At 47.1% G+C, this 20,842-nt stretch overlaps 1 protein-coding gene across 1 annotated transcript; it reads right to left on the bottom strand.

Annotated features, from left to right (window-relative positions):
• Window positions 1–20: 20 nt before the first annotated feature.
• IMPDH2 (inosine monophosphate dehydrogenase 2) lies at window positions 21–19,385 on the bottom strand. Its single transcript, XM_083155573.1, has 14 exons — window positions 19,197–19,385; window positions 15,467–15,515; window positions 15,168–15,269; window positions 15,003–15,077; window positions 13,261–13,467; window positions 13,006–13,093; window positions 12,719–12,918; window positions 12,169–12,259; window positions 11,182–11,277; window positions 5,714–5,857; window positions 5,312–5,456; window positions 5,036–5,179; window positions 3,841–3,924; window positions 21–223 (listed from the first exon to the last, which is right to left on the bottom strand). Exons 1-14 carry the CDS (start codon window positions 19,292–19,294, stop codon window positions 202–204), a joined length of 1,545 nt encoding a protein of 514 aa, XP_083011699.1. The 5' UTR covers window positions 19,295–19,385; the 3' UTR covers window positions 21–201.
• Between the last annotated feature and the right edge of the window lie 1,457 nt (window positions 19,386–20,842).

The raw sequence follows: 20,842 nt of genomic DNA, 5'->3' as shown, positions 1-20,842 counted from the left end.
TTTTCAAATAATGGAACAAATGGTTTTGATTTTTCTTTTTTATTGCAAAACTTTGTTCAGTAGTGATTAGTACTAATTCTTTACTGCTACAGTACAGTGGATCCGTCTCGTGACAGGCGGAGGACAAGGCAGCTGGCGGTGTAACAGCCTCCGCACCGGAAACATGCAATGCAGGCGGTGGGTGCAGAGATCTGACATCGGCTAGAAGAGTCTCTTCTCGTAGCTAGAAGAAAAAGTGAAATAGCGGATGTCACCCTAGGGCAGGGATGGGCAACAAGCGGCCCTCCAGATGTTAAATGAACTACACATCCCAGCATGCCTTGCATCAGTTTCACCTTGGCCAAATAGCAAAACGAAGGCAAGGCATGCTGGAATGTGTAGTTCATCAACATCTGGAGGGCCGCTTGTTGCCCACCCCTACCCTAGGGCGAGATGACAGAGATTCTCGTTACACGTTAGGATTTCTGGTGGTGTAGATTACCTCCTGCGATGAACGAGGTGATCATGTTCATGACTATATGTAAAATACTGATAATATTTACTAACCTACTGAAAGGCTAATGTATAGAAAAGGAACACGATCATAGCACAAACGTTTAATCATAAACTAACTCAAACCCCAGCCCAGAGTAATCGCTCATTATTGATCCACTATAGGACAGTGGTTCCCAACCTCGGTCCTCAAGGCCCCCCAACAGTGCATGCTGTGAAGGTCATCTGTAAGGTGCATTCATTACCTCACTGACACATTTTAAATGATCACAGGTGGAGATAATTATTTATCCTTTAGACGGGGGGGGGTTGGTTCTCAAACTCAGTTCTCAAGACCCCACACAGTTCACGTTTTCCAGGTCATCCAAGAGGTACACCTATCACTTACTGACATGTTTAAAAAGATCCACAGGTGGCGCTACTTATTTCACCTGTGATGAGACCTGGAAAACGTGCGCTGTGGGGGGTCCTGAGGACTGAGTTTCAGATCATGGGCTTTAGACAAAGTGTTTGGCAATGTACAACTAGAATACTAACCCTAAATGTTTATATTTCATAAAAAAAAAAAAAGGTACTTGTGTATTATCACGGCGCCCATCGCATCCCACTAATTAAGGTATGCGATGGGACCCGATTTGGAGGCTTTCCCGGGCAGAGTGTACAACTTTAATATTGCGTCGCATCACATGCCATTATAATGGCATGCGATTATACCCGATATTACATTGTACAGGCACCCAGATGCCTGATTACAATGTTAAATGTACCCCTATACCCACCCTGATGGGTGATTCCAATGTGAAATCCCCCCCCATTGTTAACGCCACCCCAGTATCATTGCCAACCCAAAGCGTGGCGAGCGGCGGCGGTACGCGTCCTCCGACCTTTTCATACCCCCACTATCCACGTCTGCATGGAGTAGATTTTATATAGTGTGGTGAGGGGACGCAGAATATATGTGAAGTAATCCGCGTCCCCTCGCCACACTATATAAAATCAACTCCATGCCCACGTGGATAGTGGGGGTATGAAAAGGTCGGAGGACGCGTACCGCTGCGCTCGCCACGCTTTGGGGTGGCGTTAACAATAAGGGGTGCATGTAACAAAGTAATCACCCATCAGGGTGCCTGTACAATTTAAAATCGGGTCGCATCGCATGCGATATTTTTGATTGTACAATGCCCTGCGATGGAAATCGTAGGCGCCGTGATAATACACAAGTACCAAAAAAACAATGCAGATCCAGGAATCCAACCCAGGTAGCTTGCAGAGTGGGTACCAGGAAGGGCTGGGTTAGGTGGCAGTGTGCACAGGTGATACAGGTCTGGTTCACATGATAAGGGGAGATGCATTAGATCAGAGCCGCGCTGTGACAGGGGTCTATCCCGTACTGGAACAGTGTTGTATATCCTTGGACATGGAGTGAGAGGTGCTAGTGTGGCTCGGACAGCACTGTTCTAATGCCTCTCATCCATTTGGTGTTACATGGTACCTGCTCTATAGAGGCTCAGGCAGGAGTGCAGCCATGTGAAGTCTGTAACCAATCCCCCCTACCAGAAAGCAGGCTGTGGTGTTGTCTCCAAATCAGGTGCACATGCCTCTCATATTAGACCCACAGAAATAAATGCTAGTGAAGTGTTTGCTGGCTAGTAGCAAGCCGACACAATCAGCCTATACTTGGCAACAGGTGCATTTACATTTATTATGTCCACCTCTGCACCCCTTCCCTACATGAGATCAGCTTGGCTCCTCTCACAAGTGCAGATGCTACAGACACTACAGAGCACAGACCCCCAAATCATACACCACAGGAAGCATCTCCTCACCATCAGCCCCACAGGAAGCATCTCCTCGCCAGCAGGTACTGCTCCTCCATCAGCCCCACAGGCAGCATCTCCTCGCCCGCAGGTACTGTTCCTCCATCAGCCCCACAGGAACCACCTCTTCCACCAGCCCTTGATTTTATTTTAGTCATGGAGTCAATAATACCCCTTTCAAACATACTCCAACATCCCAGGTTTTTGCACATAAACATGCATCAACCCCAGGCTTTTAGTATGTCTGAAAGAGCCAACCCAGGTGTTGAAATACTCAACCCAGGTAAAAAGAAGGGTTAGAGACCTGGATTTTATTTCCTGTGTGAAAGGGGCATTACACATATTACCCAGGTGCAGCTTACACCCTTTCACAAATACAGCAGCAAATTACCCGGTGAAGTAGTACTACCCAGTAATTTGCTGCGGAAAAAAAAACAAAAAAAAAACTAATTTTTGTAATGTTTGAAATGATAAACCCAAGTCATAAATCCCTGGTTTAAAAAAAAAAAAAGGTTAAAGACCTGGATTTTAACACCTGGGTTGGCCCTTTCACACATACCAAAATCCCAGGTTGATGCACTTTCATGTGCAAAAACCTGGTATTTTTGGAGTATGGTAGTATTTTTTATTGTCTGCCAATAGCCCAGTGCAACCTCTGTATTAAGATATTAAATTACTTTTCCTATTACTGATGTAGGGCTTAATGATCTGTAGTTACCGAATTCTTGCTTGTATCTACTTTTGTGTAGTGGCGTAACATTTGCTCTTTTCCAGGGATGGCACCTGTAGCTAGTAATAATGGCTACTAGCATGTCTTTAAGTTTTTTATAGTATCTTTGGGTATACATCCTGTCAACCTAACTTACGCCTTTCACACAGACCCATCTGACCAGCTGCTGGTGGTCTTCTTACCCGCAGACTGGCTGGAAGCTGTGTATATAGTGAGCACCTGTGCACTACACCATTAAAAAGCACACCAGAAAGGGTGTCTAGCCTGCAAGGCAGAGCATTGCTGGACATATTACTTTGATCTGAATGTACCAGGAATAGGAAGACACATTCTATCACCGGCGAGTACTGTCTGTACAGCTCAGAACCCCAACTGTACAGCCCCAGTTTTGGCTGTAAGTGCTTTTTATCCAACCCCAGAAACACTACAAGCACATATAGTTACATGTACAAAAAAAAAAAGGCTTTGCGCCTAGGACTGAATAACCCCCAGAGTTTAAGACAAGATCAGAAATGAAAGCAAACACAGCAGGCTTACAGTTGCCGCTTTAAATCAGTCACATAAACTTAGTAATATCAGCCAATCACAGGTTATTAAATCTGACCACTAATGAACAAATGTAAAGTGCACACACTCCTTGGCATGCCTCTACCCAAGTGTCCAGCGTACTACATGACCTCAGAGGAACGCACTGTATGCAGCTCTAGAATACTGAAGATTATTATCAGAGGTGAAGTATCTAATGATAGCGCAGCCAAGGGCCCAACATTCAGAATGCACGACATGAAGCCGGAGACTTACGAGTGGAGTCCATGCACGCCACCCTCCACCTGCGCGGACATGGTCCTCTTCTCAAACTTCAGCTCACCGGAATACATCATCGCCCTATAACGGAGCACAAAGGTTACACTTCATTTCCATCCGAGGAGAGAGTTTCCTACTGAACTCCACAGAATGAGTGATATTCTAGCACAAATGGTTCTTCTGCCCCTTTCTGATGACCCACTTCTGTGCCAGACGGCGGCAATATTCCCTACGGAGATAATCTGACTGCTATGTAATAGAATGCCGCACCGTTCGCAAGCCCGGCCGATGATTTAATGGCAATCATTTTAAGGCCTTTATTAAATCAATGATCCAGACTCGCCATATTCCGTTTACCCCCGAGCGATGAATGTATGCAGTCCGATGGTTCTCTATCCTACATGTTCTGTGCCTTGGCCTTCACATCAAACACCCTAAGTTCACCAACCCACTTCTGTGCCTGATGTTGGAGGAGCGTTTTAGATCCATGGTGAGTGAGCCTAGAATTACACATACATGGAAGGTGATAAGACCTTTATATAAAGGGCCATTAAGGGTCTTGGCGCTACATATTTCAACAGGAGGGGAGAGCTTAACACGACCAGTTCCCATAGGTATCTGCAGCTAGAGTCCTGCTCTACAGAAGGATTATTTATCCCTCTTCAGTCTTAGCCTAGTGTTCTAGAGGAGTCTAAGAAGAAATAACCTACTATGTGGTAAATAAAAGTTATCAAAGACACACAACCCAAAATATAGCCACAGTAACGTTCCTATGCCCAATGTACTAGTGCAAGTTATGCCAAGGAGCAGTCTGACAACTGGGAGCCTCCTCCAATGCTCAGTCCTTGAGCGGTGTTCTAGATCAGTGGTGCTCAAACTCGGTCCTCTAATAATTCACTTAATTCTGTGAAGAGACCTGCAAAACATGTTCTGTGCGGGGTCCTAAAGACCGAGTTTGAGAACCTGTGTGCTATATATTTTGGATCTACAGAGCTTTCCCCATGGGGCAGAGTAGAATTCATGCTGCATCAAGGTCTAATCCATGACTTTCAGAAACATTTTGGATTCAACAACTTGCTAGACTTCAGATTATGAAATTGGGGTAATTCCCGGACCTGGCCTGCGGGAACAGATGTGCCGTTACTACCCGAAGTCTCTGCCTAGCTAGAAAGCAAATGGACTCAGCACTTACCTGACTTGCATTACACTCTTTGCACCTATGTCCTGGCAGGAGTGCTGGATTCCAGCAATCAAATATGGAATAAACTTGTGAATAGAACCCTTGTCTTGGACGGCGCCAGATACACCCTGTGCGACTTTAATCTTATCGGCCTCGCTGAGAAGAGAAACATGAATAAAGGAGACATCCGGCAGCCTACAGAGGGCGCTGTTGTACAGTGACCACAGACATCCATTCCATAATGTTCCGGCTCCTGGGTTTAGTGCTGGTTCTGCATCTAATCCCTACCTGAAATATCTCTTCTGGCTGCTGATGTTCTTGTCCATGGCATCCAGCGAACCCATGCCGCGGTATTTCTTTAGCCGTATGCCGTCTGAGAAGAAATATTCTCCGGGTGCTTCTGTGGTCGCTGCCAGCAATGACCCCATCATAACTGCAACCAAAACACGGCCGGTTACAGACCCAGACATGAAGACACCAGTGTGGCGTTATATGGACTGGACGGAGAGGGGGGGGGGGCTCATTCTCACTGGACTCTAGGAATGTTACCGACTCCCCCGTTGAGTGCATAGGATTACGGTAGGTGGGACCATGTTTTTTGGACACCTCCATTTTGCGCTGTTAAATTACTCTGATTAGCAGAGTTTAGAACTTTGCCCATTGGCAGGGATAACACAGGATGGTACGCACCTGTAGAGGCACCAAGGGAGAGAGCCTTCGCGATGTGTCCGACAGTCTGAATCCCGCCGTCCGCGATGACTGGGACACCAAATCTTCTCGCGTACTCAGACACTTTGTACACAGCAGTAGCCTGAGGTCTCCCACACGCTAGCACTGCAGCGGACACAAGGACGGGACAATTAATGGATAATTAGATGGGTAGGACTGGAAGGTCCCCACAAATCCCTTTACTTGAAGTGTACCTGTAGCCTGCAGACTGAGCCAGCGGCCATTTTGTTCCATGAAGCACTATACAACAACATAACTCGGTATGATATAAACCAGAGAGGTATTAAACGTATTATTCATCACTCCGCACATGCCGTGTTTGTCCTCGTTGCTCCTATTGTAGTGTAATGTGCATTATGCCAACGTCCAGGGACAATGCGTCTGGCTGTACCCTGCATGTGAAGGGTTGCTGACGCTAAATAACGGACCTCATTGTAACTGATGAAGTCTTTGCGGACACGTATGTCACTAACCAAAGCAACTGTTCAGGATACAAAATGGCCACCACGCTTTAACATTCCAGGTTTTCTGTTGCAGTTTGCTGGACTGATTTGATGCATTTATGAGCACCTGGACCTGCGGACTCAGCCACCACTGGTATCAGATCCCTGAGCCCTTGGAAGTCAGCCAATACCGGCAACCGGCCAGCGTGTACGGTCATTGGTTGTCCGCACTACACACCGCCCCCTGTGATTCTTTTCAATGACTCATTCAGTCTGGTCACCCATGCCTTACATTTTACATTTGCATCAAAAATAACACGTCAGGTACTGGCAATCTGCAGCTAACGCTAAGAAAAGCAAAGTATTAAACTATAGGGGATTTACCAATGTTTTTGGTGCAAAAGTCATTCCAAGAGAACATTAAAACCCTGAACCCAAAACATGTTTTACTAAAACTCACATCACAGGTTGTTGACGTGTTTATTGACTGGTTATAAGAATAGCAATAAGAAAGACTGCAAGTTTTTTTTTTACTGACGGGCAAAACCATGCTGCACTGCAGGTGGGGCAGATGTAACAGTTGCAGAGAGTTAGATGATGGTGTGTGTAAGAATAAAGCAGCCAGTGTTTACCCTGCACAGAAACAGAGTATCTCCCCCAAATCTAACTGTCTGCAGGTTACATCTGCCCCACCTGCGGTGCAGCATGATTTTGTCCTTGCCAACCAGACTGAATCAGGCCGTTTGTCCAGTTACACTGTGGTCATCTATCAATTAATCTTTGTGCCGTTTCTGTATTAGAAACTGACTATTCCGTAAGTCGCCGCTGTTAGAGGCCCAGACAAGCACCCAATGCACCTTTATGGTAAATGGATTTTCCAAACAGCCGTCTGCACAGTATGCAGGCATCAAGTACACGTGTGACGATCACAGCAGTGACATGCTATAAACACACAGAACCAACGTGTCCACACTCTCCGGGTGCTAGAATGGGTGGGATTAAGGAGGGGGTTGGGGGGGGGAGAGTTTTCTGTACATACTTGTAACCATTGAAATGTTTCATGCATCGTTTTACTGTACCGCATGCAGGGTTAGTAACTACAGTTACCCCCTAATCCAGCCGTTCCAAAACTGGCCCTAAGGCACCCAATGGTCCAGGTATCAATGCGATATCCATGAGCAATGCACACTTAATTAGCACCTCAGTCAGTCTGATTGTACCAACGGTGCATAAGCAGGGATATCCTTAAAACCTGCACTGTTGGATGCCCTGAGAACAGGGTTCTGGAAACTCTGCCCTAAGTGACAAGGACACTGGCATCAATGGGAAGGCAGGAGGGCACGTGTCCCTCTCCGGTGATAAACATTACAAGGTCCAGTGACTGACCATTCCCGCAGCAGCTGGTGGGAGGATTAAATGTCAGAGCTCTAGGGTGTTAGATGGTGCAATCACTACCCCGCCCCCCCTCCAAGAAAAAAATAAATAAAAGCAGGGTTCAAGGGACTCTCCGAAATAATCTTCCGAAAATGGAAAATAGGATTAAAAAGCTGCATTTCGTGCGATAGGCGTCTTTTAAAAATGATTTGCAAAGGAAAAAAAAAAAATATGCAAAATATTGTTAAAAAAATAAAGTATGGGGAAAATTTACAGAGGGGAATTGGATTTCACATGGGCTGTTGCTACGGGCAACCAACCAGATTCTATCTAGTATCTTCTACAGCTGGAGTGCTAGAGTTTGGACATGCCTGTTCTAGAAGCTGCTGAATAAAGTAGATTCCGATTTGTTGCCCACAGCAACACCCCACATAGAACAGAACTCCCACCTTGTTAAGTTCCCCCCACGTAAGTGAAGCATTAGGGGGCATGCACGTCTATGTAAAGGAAATCGCAGTGTTCAAAAGATCCAAGCGGCAGGGAACAGATTTTCCGTTCAGGCAGGAGAGAGAGCGGGATCCCGTGTGACAAAGACGCTATTATTCCCACCTCACTTCCCTGTGGGAGCTTCGGAACATTGTGCTTTCACTGCGTGGGCTGCCAACATTTCATACAGAAGAATATAGATTTATAGAAAAGTAGAAGACTATGCCCCATAATTAGGAAGAATAAAAGACCTATGCCACACATATGGCCTTCCAGCTGCTGTGGAACTACACATCCCAGCATGCCCTGCAACAATCTTTTCATGCTTTATTTAGTAACAGTTTCTTATATAGCGCAGCATATTCCTTTGCGCTTTATAATAGGAGACAGTGATACAACAAACTGGGTATTTACAGACAGTCAGAGGTAGGAGGGCCCTGCTCGTAAGCTTACAATATATAGGAGCAAACCTGGAGGAGGGCATGCTGGGGATGTAATACCAAAACAGGGATGCATGTAAAGAAACAACGGAGAAATTATTTGTTCTGTTATTGCACAGGGGAAATAAACATTCTGGTGGTTTATTTCTCTAGATCCCAGCCCGGGGGGGGGGGGGGGGGGGGAGGGGGTTAGGAAATCATACACCAGTAGAACCCTGCTTTCATAATGGCCTTTCCCGTCAGTGTCCAGCAAGTTCCCCAAAGCCACAAAACCCCAAGTGCATCTACAACTACCAATCAGACAAGCAGAACGCCGCCTCAGGCCAACCTGTGACTTACTATAAGTGCCTGTCACACTAGAGGGGCACTTGGGGCTGTGAGACTTTAGGTCTGGGGGGATCTTGGGTGCATCTAAATAAAATAAAAATGTATATATAACAAGTTCATTTAGCACCAGTTATGTCATATGAATAACGTCTATCTAGCGGTGGAACACGTGGGCTGCTGCCACGGAAACGAGTCACACAGAGGGCAGGATGTCATGCCGCTCAGGATCAGCGACCGTGTGGAATGCTGGCCAATCACTTACAAGCCATGGTTTTTGCCCCCTTAAAAAAAAACAACACACATTGGCCGCTGAACTTGGGCGGCATTACATCCCGGATGACCACTTTTGGTCGACAAGCCATAGGTCCACACATGAAAGCGATGGACAGTCAAAAGATCGACACTGCAGTTGTGCGTCTGCCTCCCGCTGAGTGGTTGGAGCAATCAGACAATGGCAACTTAAAAATAAAAATGGGGAAAAAAAAATGGTCCCAAAATCTCTCACTTTCTGATGATCACATTTGGCCCCTGACGTCCATTCTATGCGCACAGAGCAGGTGTATTCTGGCTGATTTGCATGCAGCGCCACCGTATGTAGAGGACCGTTCCACATTAAGCGGGATTGGCAGACCTTGCCACAGGAGGGGGTTTGGTTAGGGATGAGCTGCTAATTACATTTTATAAAGCAAGTTCTAATTCATAACATGACCCTAGGGATCACTTAGCCTGGACTACTAATTTGACAAAGCGCACAGTAGACTGCAATTAGTCAATAACCGACCAAACAAAACAAAAATGTCCCATGCAAACACATTGCTATCCAATCACAAATCGCAGAACATCGAAGAGTCTTTGCCATCTGCACCAATGTGAGTAGGTCTGAGACCGCCACTAATCTGCTTCTGAGACAAGCGGGAAGTGGTCAGCGCTGACGTCAGGGACAACTTAAAAACACCTGGGCACACCTGTGTATTTTCAGACACACCCAGAAGGGGGTGGAAACAGGCTTCCTGTGAAAACATTGTAATCGCTATCCATCCATCCATACGCATGTCAGTCACTAGTTCCATGATTGCAAATTCTCTAATACGCAATCTGTGCGGAATAACCCCCAATGTACAGCGGCAGCATTCCTATGCTTTCAGGCCGACACGTTCGGGTAGTGCTACCTAGCAATACATAATACTAGTTGGAGGCTTTCTTTACATTTAATTTTATGGTTAGACAAAAGTTTAAATAATTCCTGATTGTTGTAAGTTTACAGATCACACATTCAGCAGGGTTACATCACAGTGGTTGTAGAATTCCATTAGGTGCTTGTGTGTAAAGGAAGAGTAGTATTTAGTCTGCACTACCGGCTTCCTAGATGGGAAAATGAGGCTCAGAACAGAGTTAAATACATTTTGTTATATAAAGCCTCATTTAAAGGGTATCTAAATTGCCGATTTATATTTAGTTAAAAATACAAAAAAAAAAAAAAACGTAAAAATGGATTCACCACCCTCAAGGTGCCCATACACTGCCTGCGACGTCTCGCAGCAGTGTACGGACACCCGACAGTGTGAGCCGCCGGGACCTTCACTTTGCATGGGTCCCTGCTTCCCGCCTGCCTCGCCGCCTGGAGGAACGGGTGGTCGGACAGCCTGCCAGTCCGTCCACCTGGTCGGGTCCGATGCGCACGGGGCCTTAAGTAGTGTTAGCCAATAGATATCCATCCAGCTGGGGTACTACAAGTGTCAGCCTCTCCAGCCAGCATCTTGCTATGGCATGAGAATACGTTTAGTTACAAACGTGCTGGAAGTACACCCGTGCACAGCGACTGCCCTCCCATATAGGTTACCACCATATGCTGGAAGTACACCCGTGCACAGCGACTGCCCTCCCATATAGGTTACCACCATGTGCTGGAAGCACACCCGTGCACAGCGACTGCCCTCCCATATAGGTTACCACCATGTGCTGGAAGTACACCCGTGCACAGCGACTGCCCTCCCATATAGGTTACCACCATATGCTGGAAGTACACCCGTGCACAGCGACTACCCTCCCATAGAGGTTACCACCATATGCTGGAAGTACACCCGTGCACAGCGACTGCCCTCCCATATAGGTTACCACCATGTGCTGGAAGTACACCCGTGCACAGCGACTGCCCTCCCATATAGGTTACCACCATATGCTGGAAGCACACCCGTGCACAGCGACTGCCCTCCCATATAGGTTACCACCATGTGCTGGAAGTACACCCGTGCACAGCGACTGCCCTCCCATATAGGTTACCACCATATGCTGGAAGTACACCCGTGCACAGCGACTACCCTCCCATAGAGGTTACCACCGGATCAGCTGCTGTTATTACCTTCTTGCGTTATACAGATGGAGCCGCTTCCCATTCCTACTCTCAAGGCGTCCGCTCCAGCGTCAATCAGGTTCTTCGCCTGCGCTGCCGTCACAACTGCAAAGGCAATGAAATGAGCGCAAAGGTTATTGTGGCCTGAACAGAAGCAGAGGGGGCAGAGTGTCCATGGGTCAGACATCATTTCCTAAAGCGGTGCATTGTATCGCTCAGTGTCCAGAGATGGTCGCTGATGAAAAGGACACACTGCCGGGAGAAGAGGTCGACCATTAGGGGGCTGAAAACTGGTGCACACTTCAATCGCTGGCAATATGGTCATTCAGCGACATTATAGCCAGTGTGTACAAGTCAGTGTCCAAATCTGAATATCTATTTGGGGGGGGGGGTTTGGTGTGATGCAGAACATGGTGTAGGTGCTGCTGCCTGGGAGGGAGAGAGAGAGAGGGTTGGACCATGGTCTCCGCTGGGCCCCTCCAGCAACCCCTCTCTCTGCGGCCCTGGCCCCATGGTCACAGAGTCGGTCAGTCGCTGTTCTTGTGAGTCAGCGATAGGGTTAACAACTTTGTGCATTAGGGAACAGGGTATAGGATAATGAAAGTAAATACTAAGTACCCAGACAAGTGTTACATATCTGGATTATGGTCATGAGTTCCTCTATCTATTTATACAGTGGAATATCCCACGTATAATTGATGACTATTCTCTTGCACATGACCTGCAGGGAAATATTCGGCTGCCGCATGATAAAGATAGCAGCGAGTGATCCTGGGACGTCCACATGTCCCTGCCGGTCATTACATGCTGAGTGTCACATTACTGGACGTGCCACCATCTATTTATAACTGCGCAGACACTTCCTGGACTTCTCCCTACATCTGTAAATATGGCAATATACAGCGCGTGTCCCAGTTTATTCAATTATACATCATGTGTAACAATGGGAATAAAATTGGGGTTTCAGCTTCCACAGCACAAAGAAATCCTTGTTACCATTTCCGGCGATGACTTGAAGATCGGCATACTTCTCCTTAATGTACTTAATCATATTGATCTGATAAATGGAGTTTCCTTGAGACGAATCCTGGAACGTAGAAGGACAGTTTCCGTTACGCGAACAATACTCGATGTCCGTAAAATACGCTCAGAGACCATTACATCAATTATATTTCACTTGCAATTTATATACAGGGAAAGCACGAGGAAAACTTTACATTCTAAAGACAAAATGGGATGTTCTAAGGATATTCATGCTCAGTCTCCGACTTAAAATTACTGAGGTACCAATTAAATTAACTGTGCTCAAGCTTGAATTTAGGAAATTCTGGCATACGTAATGGGTAATCCTGCAAAATATGCTTGCTGTGCGCCTCGGTTAATACCCAGAGCAATTAGAGAATAAATGCCTGGCAGGCCTTGTTTTTCTATTGGAAGATGGGATTAGGGTACTTCTTAAAGGCTGACCGGTAAAATGATTTTGCGTCCACGTCAGCTGCGGTATCAAAAATAAAAAAATACCCCCATAAAAAAGCTGATCACATACCAGAACCACAGCATCTACCCCAGCCTGCATTAGTAGATCCAGACGGTATTTATCATCCTCGTGGGTCCCGATGGCTGCTCCGCACAGCAGCTGCTTCTTGGAATCCTTTGAAGCTAGCGGGTAATCCCGATTCTTCTTCAAATCTGTACGCGCAATAATAGCCACCAGCTCATCGTCCTGGTTGACAATTGGCAGCTTCCCTGAAAAACGAAAACACAATGGATTTGATGCCATTTGGGAGCTAAGCAACTAACTGTCAAAAACCAACCATGAAGACCTGGAATTACCTTTCTTACTCCTCTGCAGAATTTCATTTGCTTCTTTTAAATTAACGCCAGCTGGGGCGACCACAAGATCTTCCCGTTTGGTCATAATCTGGTTATCCGAGCCAACGGAAACAAAAAAGGTGGTTTATATCTAGTTATTAAATCGGGGGCTGAAAGATCATCCCAAATCCTAGTCCTACAACCTCACAGTAATAGACAAGTGAATAAACGCCAAGTGCAGTTACACGTTATAGCCCCCACAGGCCAGATACTTACTTCACTCAGGGGTAGATCGTGCTCCTCAGTTTTAAGGAAGTCTATATCTCGGGAGGAAATGATCCCCACCAGCTTACTGCCCATCTTCCCATTGTCCGTGATGGGGATTCCGCAGAACCCGTGCCGCGCTTTCGCCTCAAACACGTCTCGTACCCTGTGCGCGGGGCTCAGTACTACAGGGTCAGTGATGAATCCCTGTTCGTATTTCTGTTGGTAATAGGAAAGACAACACGATGACCGTTCGGTTTCATTTCTAGAAAAAGGAACGACTTTACTATAGTCTTCTAGAGCCAGAATTCAGTACAGTTCCACTGTTTCCCTTCAGCAGAAACCTGTGAACACCTTCTGGCAATCTATGAAGTGTGAGGTATTGGTCAACCTAATTTGGGTCGACCACTGGTCAACAGTCAAAAGGTCGACATGAGTTTTTCAATGTTTTTGTCCAGAACACTATCAGTGGACCGCTTACCATTCGGGCACAGTGCCTCGCTGCTCTTGGCACACTGGTTTATTCTCCCACCATGCTTTACTCCAATCCTACTACCCAGCCCAGAGTCTCCTATGGCTTGAAGAATAAACTCATGTTGACCTTCCCATTGTTGTCCTTCCGACCCTAACCATGTGTATATATTTCAGGTATCGACACAAATAGAGTGGACAGTGAGCATATCCCGAAGTGTGATAATCCTTCTACGTTACAGCAGCTGCAGTGGGAGATGTAGGACGGACACAAGGTAGAAAGTGCGATCAGATCATCAATGAGCCAGCAGGATGTTATCACGTCTACACCAAACAGACAACGCCAGTTTTTCACTTTTTTAAAATACTTTACCATTCCCAATCGGACTCTGTGTACATGTTTAAAGTGCACAGAGGGTACTCGCTACACAAATTGGGGATCTGAGTTCAGTCAACATTGACAAAAAAATTAAAATACACACACACACACGTTAAAAAAATCATGTGGACGTTTTGTAAATGTCGACCTAGAGACTACAGACCAGTGATGGCTAACCCTGGCACTCCAGCTGGTGTCGGATCCCAGCATGCCTTGCATCAGTTTTATAATGGCCGAATTGCAAAACATGCTGGGATGTGTAGTTCAACATCGGCTAGAATGCCAAGGTTAGTCATCTTATATAGACCTTACCATCCTCACCAAACAGGACAAGGAACAGGCAGACATGTGGTAAGTAGTCGCTAGGATTGGTTATAGCACTAGGTGTAGGTTATACGTGGTTATCCTGTGCCAGGGCGACAAGGAACAGGCAGACATGTGGTAAGTAGTCCCTAGGATTGGTTATAGCACTAGGTGTAGGTTATATGTGGTTATCCTGTGCCAGGGCGACAAGGAACAGGCAGACATGTGGTAAGTAGTCCCTAGGATTGGTTATAGCACTAGGTGTAGGTTATACGTGGTTATCCTGTGCCAGGGCGACAAGGAACAGGCAGACATGTGGTAAGTAGTCCCTAGGATTGGTTATAGCACTAGGTGTAGGTTATACGTAGTTATCCTGTGCCAGGGCGACAAGGAACAGGCAGACATGTGGTAAGTAGTCCCTAGGATTGGTTATAGCACTAGGTGTAGGTTATACGTGGTTATCCTGTGCCAGGGCCTTACAGAGCAAGTTAAGATTATAGCTACTTTAAGAGTAGAACCTAACACTTAGTAAATAGGTGTAAAAGGTTTATTCTTTAGCCCCAAACCCTCCAGTAAGGAGTGGCAGGGGCCGGACACGCACCTTAACCTTCCGAACCTCGTTCGCTTGGAATTCTGGCGTACAGTTGTGGTGCATGATACCGATGCCGCCGGTCAGCTGATGGGAGAGAAGTGACACTTAATGTGACGAATGCCCAGGTAGAACAGAACAATCAATAATCTTTGATCAAAGCAATTCGCTTCTTACCGCCATAGCGATCGCCATGCTGGCTTCAGTCACCGTGTCCATTGGGGAGGAGACCAGCGGTGTTTTCAGCGTTATTTTCTTTGTAAGGGCCGAGGTGAGGTCCTAGAACACCAGGCAATGATAAGGACCCCATAAAATGCCTCACACCCCAAAGTCCAGGCTATTTACAATGCACAGAGCTGCACGTGACCCAGACTGCACCCAATTAGCAGGAAATAAACATCCCTGAGGTTACATATTAAGCAGACTTTGTATTCCCTGCTGGAGACGCGCTGCCCAAATGTAGCAGAGTTACTCACCACTTGATCCGCTGTGAAGTCAATGTACCCGGGAAGGATAAGGAAGTCGCTGGAAAGCAGAATAGAACGATTTCATTGAACACCGTGTATGATCGCTATACTAATGAGATGTGGGCAATTAACATAGAAACATTTAACAATGCCACGGTAACCGTGAGGACTACCGAAAACTAGGAGCTGCCGAAACAGAACAATTACAGTATTCTATGCTTCATGGGCGAACGCCGTTCTGGGGTCAAGATTTGTACATTGTTCAGAAAGTTCTGTAATGACTAAACGGAGATCACGGCCGTTCGGATACATGAATATAACTTCCAGGAACTGCATCTGCGGACGTTTTACATAAACAAGCTGATAAGTCAGAGGTGACAGACGGGAGATAAGGGAGAATCTCTCCCGCGCAGCTTTACACCATTCATGGGAACGATTTCCCAGCACTGCGTATAACCATATAAACAAGGGCTCAAAGTAACACGGTCACTACTATATATTTGGATAAAGTTATTAGGCAGGCGCGCACACACACACACTGAGGTCTTATGTCCAGTTCACACACACACACGTCTTGTTATGTCCAGTTCACATGCGTGTACACACACACACACACACACACACCTTGTTGTTATGTCCAGTTCGCGCGAGCGCACACACTGAGGTCTTGTTACATCCAGATCACACGGACACACACAGGTCTTGTTATGTCCAGTTCACTCACGCACGCACACACACACACACACACACACACTGAGGTCTTATATCCAGTTCTCTCACACACACACACACACACACACACACACACACACACACACACACACACACACAGGTCTTGTTATGTCCAGTTCACATGTGCGCGCGCGCACACACACACACACACACACACACACACACACACACACACACACACGTCTTATGTCCAGTCTCTCTCACACACACACACACACACACACGTCTTATGTCCAGTTCTCTCTCTCACACACGTCTTGTTACGGCCAGTTCTAGGTCTGTTACTGACCCATGTGGAAACAGACCACGAGAAGCCCACGCTGAATATTCTGGTCGGTTATTATGTACAACATCAAACATTTCCAATTAGTGACACTGGTTGCCGTGACCAAAGTTGAGCTTTCATCTGACAATAATGCCTGGACGCAAATATACAGCGGCTGCAGGGAAATGTGAGACACGTGTGACCTCACATTACTCAGTGCAGCCAGTGGCTGGATATGGTTTCGTCAAGAAGGTGCATGCTGAGCGCCAGCAACAGTCCAGCTTTATATCTGGGTTTCATAATAAAATGGAACATCCCATATACAGGTACATCTGTGATTACAATCTTTATGTTTTAGTGTGTCAGGAGCCCCTACTTTCCTGCTGGGGACCCTGTTCCTTTGTCTAAATATGCAGCCCTGTCCACACTGACATCTCCTGATATACTCTGTGCTGCTGGGGACCCTGCTCCTCCCACTATATAACTCATAGCCTGTGGCTTCTGGCTGCCCCCATTCCCCTCCTCACATCATGTCACTGCCCCGGTCACATGCAGCCCTGTCCTCACTGACACATCCCTCATCTCCTGATACACTCTGTGCTGCTGGGGACCCTGCTCCTCCCACTATAACTCATAGCCTGTGGCTTCTGGCTGCCCCCATTCCTCACAGCCCTGTCCACACTGACATCTCCTGATATACTCTGTGCTGCTGGGGACCCTGCTCCTCCCACTATATAACTCATAGCCTGTGGCTTCCTGCTGCCCCCATTCCCCTCCTCACATCATGTCACTGCCCCTGTCACATGCAGCCCTGTCCTCACTGACACATCACTTATCTCCTGATATACTCTGTGCTGCTGGGAACTGTGCGGCTGGGGACTCCACCCACTAGATCCCTGCCACCTGCAGCCCCGTCCACACTTAGACATCTCTCATCTCCTTCCACTATACAAGTCAGGATGGCTGCTCACTGTCTAGGTCATAGGAAACAGCAAGTGACCGATTACCAAATAGAGAGATCAGACCCTAAAATGCAGCTTTAACAGTTTGATTGCAATAAGAGGTCTACAGATAAGTACACCGTGGGCATAAAGCCTGGCTTAAAGGGCATTGAATAAACAGTCAACACCTGCCAATGAGTCAGTCCACATTTTCCCAGAATGCAGTGCTTTGCTGGAATGTTGTCGGGAAGAGGTCTGAGCCCAATCTTGCCCTGTATAATAATCCCATCCAACAAGCCAAGCGCACTCTGAATTTCCTTCACAGGGTCATTAGCTGGAGTGGAAGGAAATCGGTGCCAGACTACTGCCCAAAGGACCAGCCAGCTGCTATGGAGTCATACCCGCTTTAAACCATCTGGGGATCTGATTATTTTGTGGACATCCACCATTTAGAAACTCACTCTCCAGCTCTCGGTTATGCCACACACTGTAACCCATATAGTACATCCAAGATGGCCGCCTCATTTGTGGCTGGATGACTAATCCTTTGAGAGGATGCTGTGGGTGTCGGGGGCCTATTTACTAAGCTTTGGTGAGATATAAAGGACAAGTCAATCAGCAGCATAATAACAAAAATGTTCTACTAAATGGAAGCAACCTTAACTTGGAGGCAAAGTACTGCGTGGTACTACAAGCTAACCACGGCCTGGCAAACTGACGCCAGCTGCTGGTTATGGTGTACCCGGGTAATCCTGACACATCCAAGCCGCTCAGTAGATGACCACACTGGGTCGCTTCGCAGTGAGATGCGATGCATGGCACACCTGTGAGGGCTCTCTGTTGCCCAGCATTATATTAGGCACTTGAATACATTATACCTCTGTAATGTGACATGATGCCCGCTGCATTGTGCCTCGTGGTCCCACACTATATAAACAATGTGGTAGGGAATTTAGTGCGGGTTCCAGTCATTCTATAGATACTGTCAGTGTCGACACGACACAGGTCAACATGGTAGAAAACAAAACACAAAATACATGTTTCCCCCCTTTCATATTTTGCTTGATTTACCATCTGTGGGCTACGAAGAGCAGCACCATGCCCGACGTGTGACAGGGGAATGACATATAGAAAGATCATATCACAGAAGCCAGCATATCATGCTGGGACATGTGGTACCCTCACGCCCCCTAGGCAGGTCCTGCTGGGACTTGTGGTACCCAAACACGCCCCCTAGGAAGGTCCGGCTGGGACTTGTGGTACCCAAACACGCCCCCTAGGAAGGTCCGGCTGGGACTTGTGGTACCCAAACACGCCCCCTAGGAAGGTCCTGCTGGGACTTGTGGTACCCAAACACGCCCCCTAGGAAGGTCCTGCTGGGACTTGTGGTACCCACAGCACACCAAGACTTCCTTTACCCCATGTCACATCAAAGCTTACTGTCCCCTCTCTACCCACAGCGTGTCATGCTGGGATATATGGTTCTACAGGTATGTCATGCTGGGACTTGTGGTCCCCTCAACCCCCCCCCCGGAAGGCCATGCTGGGACTTGTGGTTCTCTCACACACACACACCCTTGGAAGGCCATGCTGTGACTTGTAATACCCTCAACCCCCCCCCCCCCCCATGGAAGGCCATGCTGGGACTTGTAATACCCTCAACCCCCCCCATGGAAGGCCATGCTGGGACTTGTAGTCCCCTCACACCCCCCCATGGAAGGCCATGCTGGGGCCCACGACACCACGGCTCCCGGGTCCCAGCCCCCACCCCTTGGCAGGCACCGGGCTCAGGGTCACTCACTTGTAGGTGAGTCCGTCTCCGGCCCCGAAGAGCTGCTGCGCCGAGAGCCCGTCATCCGGGACATAGCAGGTGCCGCCGCTGATCAGGTAATCCGCCATTGTACTCCGGGGACCGGGCTCCTTCCTCCCCGCTCTCCGGCCGGCTGCTGCAGCGGTGACTGAGAGAGAGGCCCCGGCCCGGAGCGGCCGCTACTTATACCCGGCTCCCGAGCGCCGCCCGCTGGCCGCTCCCTCCTCCTCCTCCCGCCCGCAGCACGTGTGTGTCACACTGCGATAATATACTACTGTGTGTGTGTGTCACACTGCGATAATATACTAGTGTGTGTGTGTGTGTGTCACACTGCGATAATATACTACTGTGTGTGTGTGTGTGTCACACTGCGATAATATACTACTGTGTGTGTGTCACACTGCGATAATATACTCCTGTGTGTGTGTGTCACACTGCGATAATATACTACTGTGTGTGTGTCACACTGCGATAATATACTACTGTGTGTGTGTCACACTGCGATAATATACTACTGTGTGTGTGTCACACTGCGATAATATACTACTGTGTGTGTGTGTGTGTGTGTGTGTGTGTGTCACACTGCGATAATATACTACTGTGTGTGTGTGTCACACTGCGATAATATACTAGTGTGTGTGTGTGTCACACTGCGATAATATACTAGTGTGTGTGTGTGTCACACTGCGATAATATACTAGTGTGTGTGTGTGTCACACTGCGATAATATACTAGTGTGTGTGTGTGTCACACTGCGATAATATACTACTGTGTGTGTGTCACACTGCGATAATATACTCCTGTGTGTGTGTGTCACACTGCGATAATATACTACTGTGTGTGTGTCACACTGCGATAATATACTACTGTGTGTGTGTCACACTGCGATAATATACTACTGTGTGTGTGTGTGTGTGTGTCACACTGCGATAATATACTACTGTGTGTGTGTGTCACACTGCGATAATATACTAGTGTGTGTGTGTGTCACACTGCGATAATATACTAGTGTGTGTGTGTGTCACACTGCGATAATATACTAGTGTGTGTGTGTGTCACACTGCGATAATATACTAGTGTGTGTGTGTGTCACACTGCGATAATATACTACTGTGTGTGTGTGTGTGTCACACTGCGATAATATACTAGTGTGTGTGTGTGTGTGTCACACTGCGATAATATACTACTGTGTGTGTGTGTCACACTGCGATAATATACTACTGTGTGTGTGTGTCACACTGCGATTATATACTACTGTGTGTGTGTGTCACACTGCGATAATATACTACTGTGTGTGATTCACACTGCGATAATATACTACTGTGTGTGTGTGTGTCACACTGCGATAATATACTACTGTGTGTGTGTCACACTGCTGATAATATACTACTGTGTGTGTGTCACACTGCGATAATATACTACTGTGTGTGTGTCACACTGCGATAATATACTACTGTGTGTGTGTGTCACACTGCGATAATATACTACTGTGTGTGTGTCACACTGCGATAATATACTACTGTGTGTGTGTGTCACACTGCGATAATATACTACTGTGTGTGTGTCACACTGCGATAATATACTACTGTGTGTGTGTGTCACACTGCGATAATATACTACTGTGTGTGTGTCACACT

This window comes from Crinia signifera, chromosome 8 (genome assembly GCF_055691185.1).
Source record: "Crinia signifera chromosome 8, ASM5569118v1, whole genome shotgun sequence".
Lineage (NCBI taxonomy): Eukaryota > Metazoa > Chordata > Amphibia > Anura > Myobatrachidae > Crinia > Crinia signifera.
This window is presented reverse-complemented; position numbering and strand designations above follow the sequence as displayed.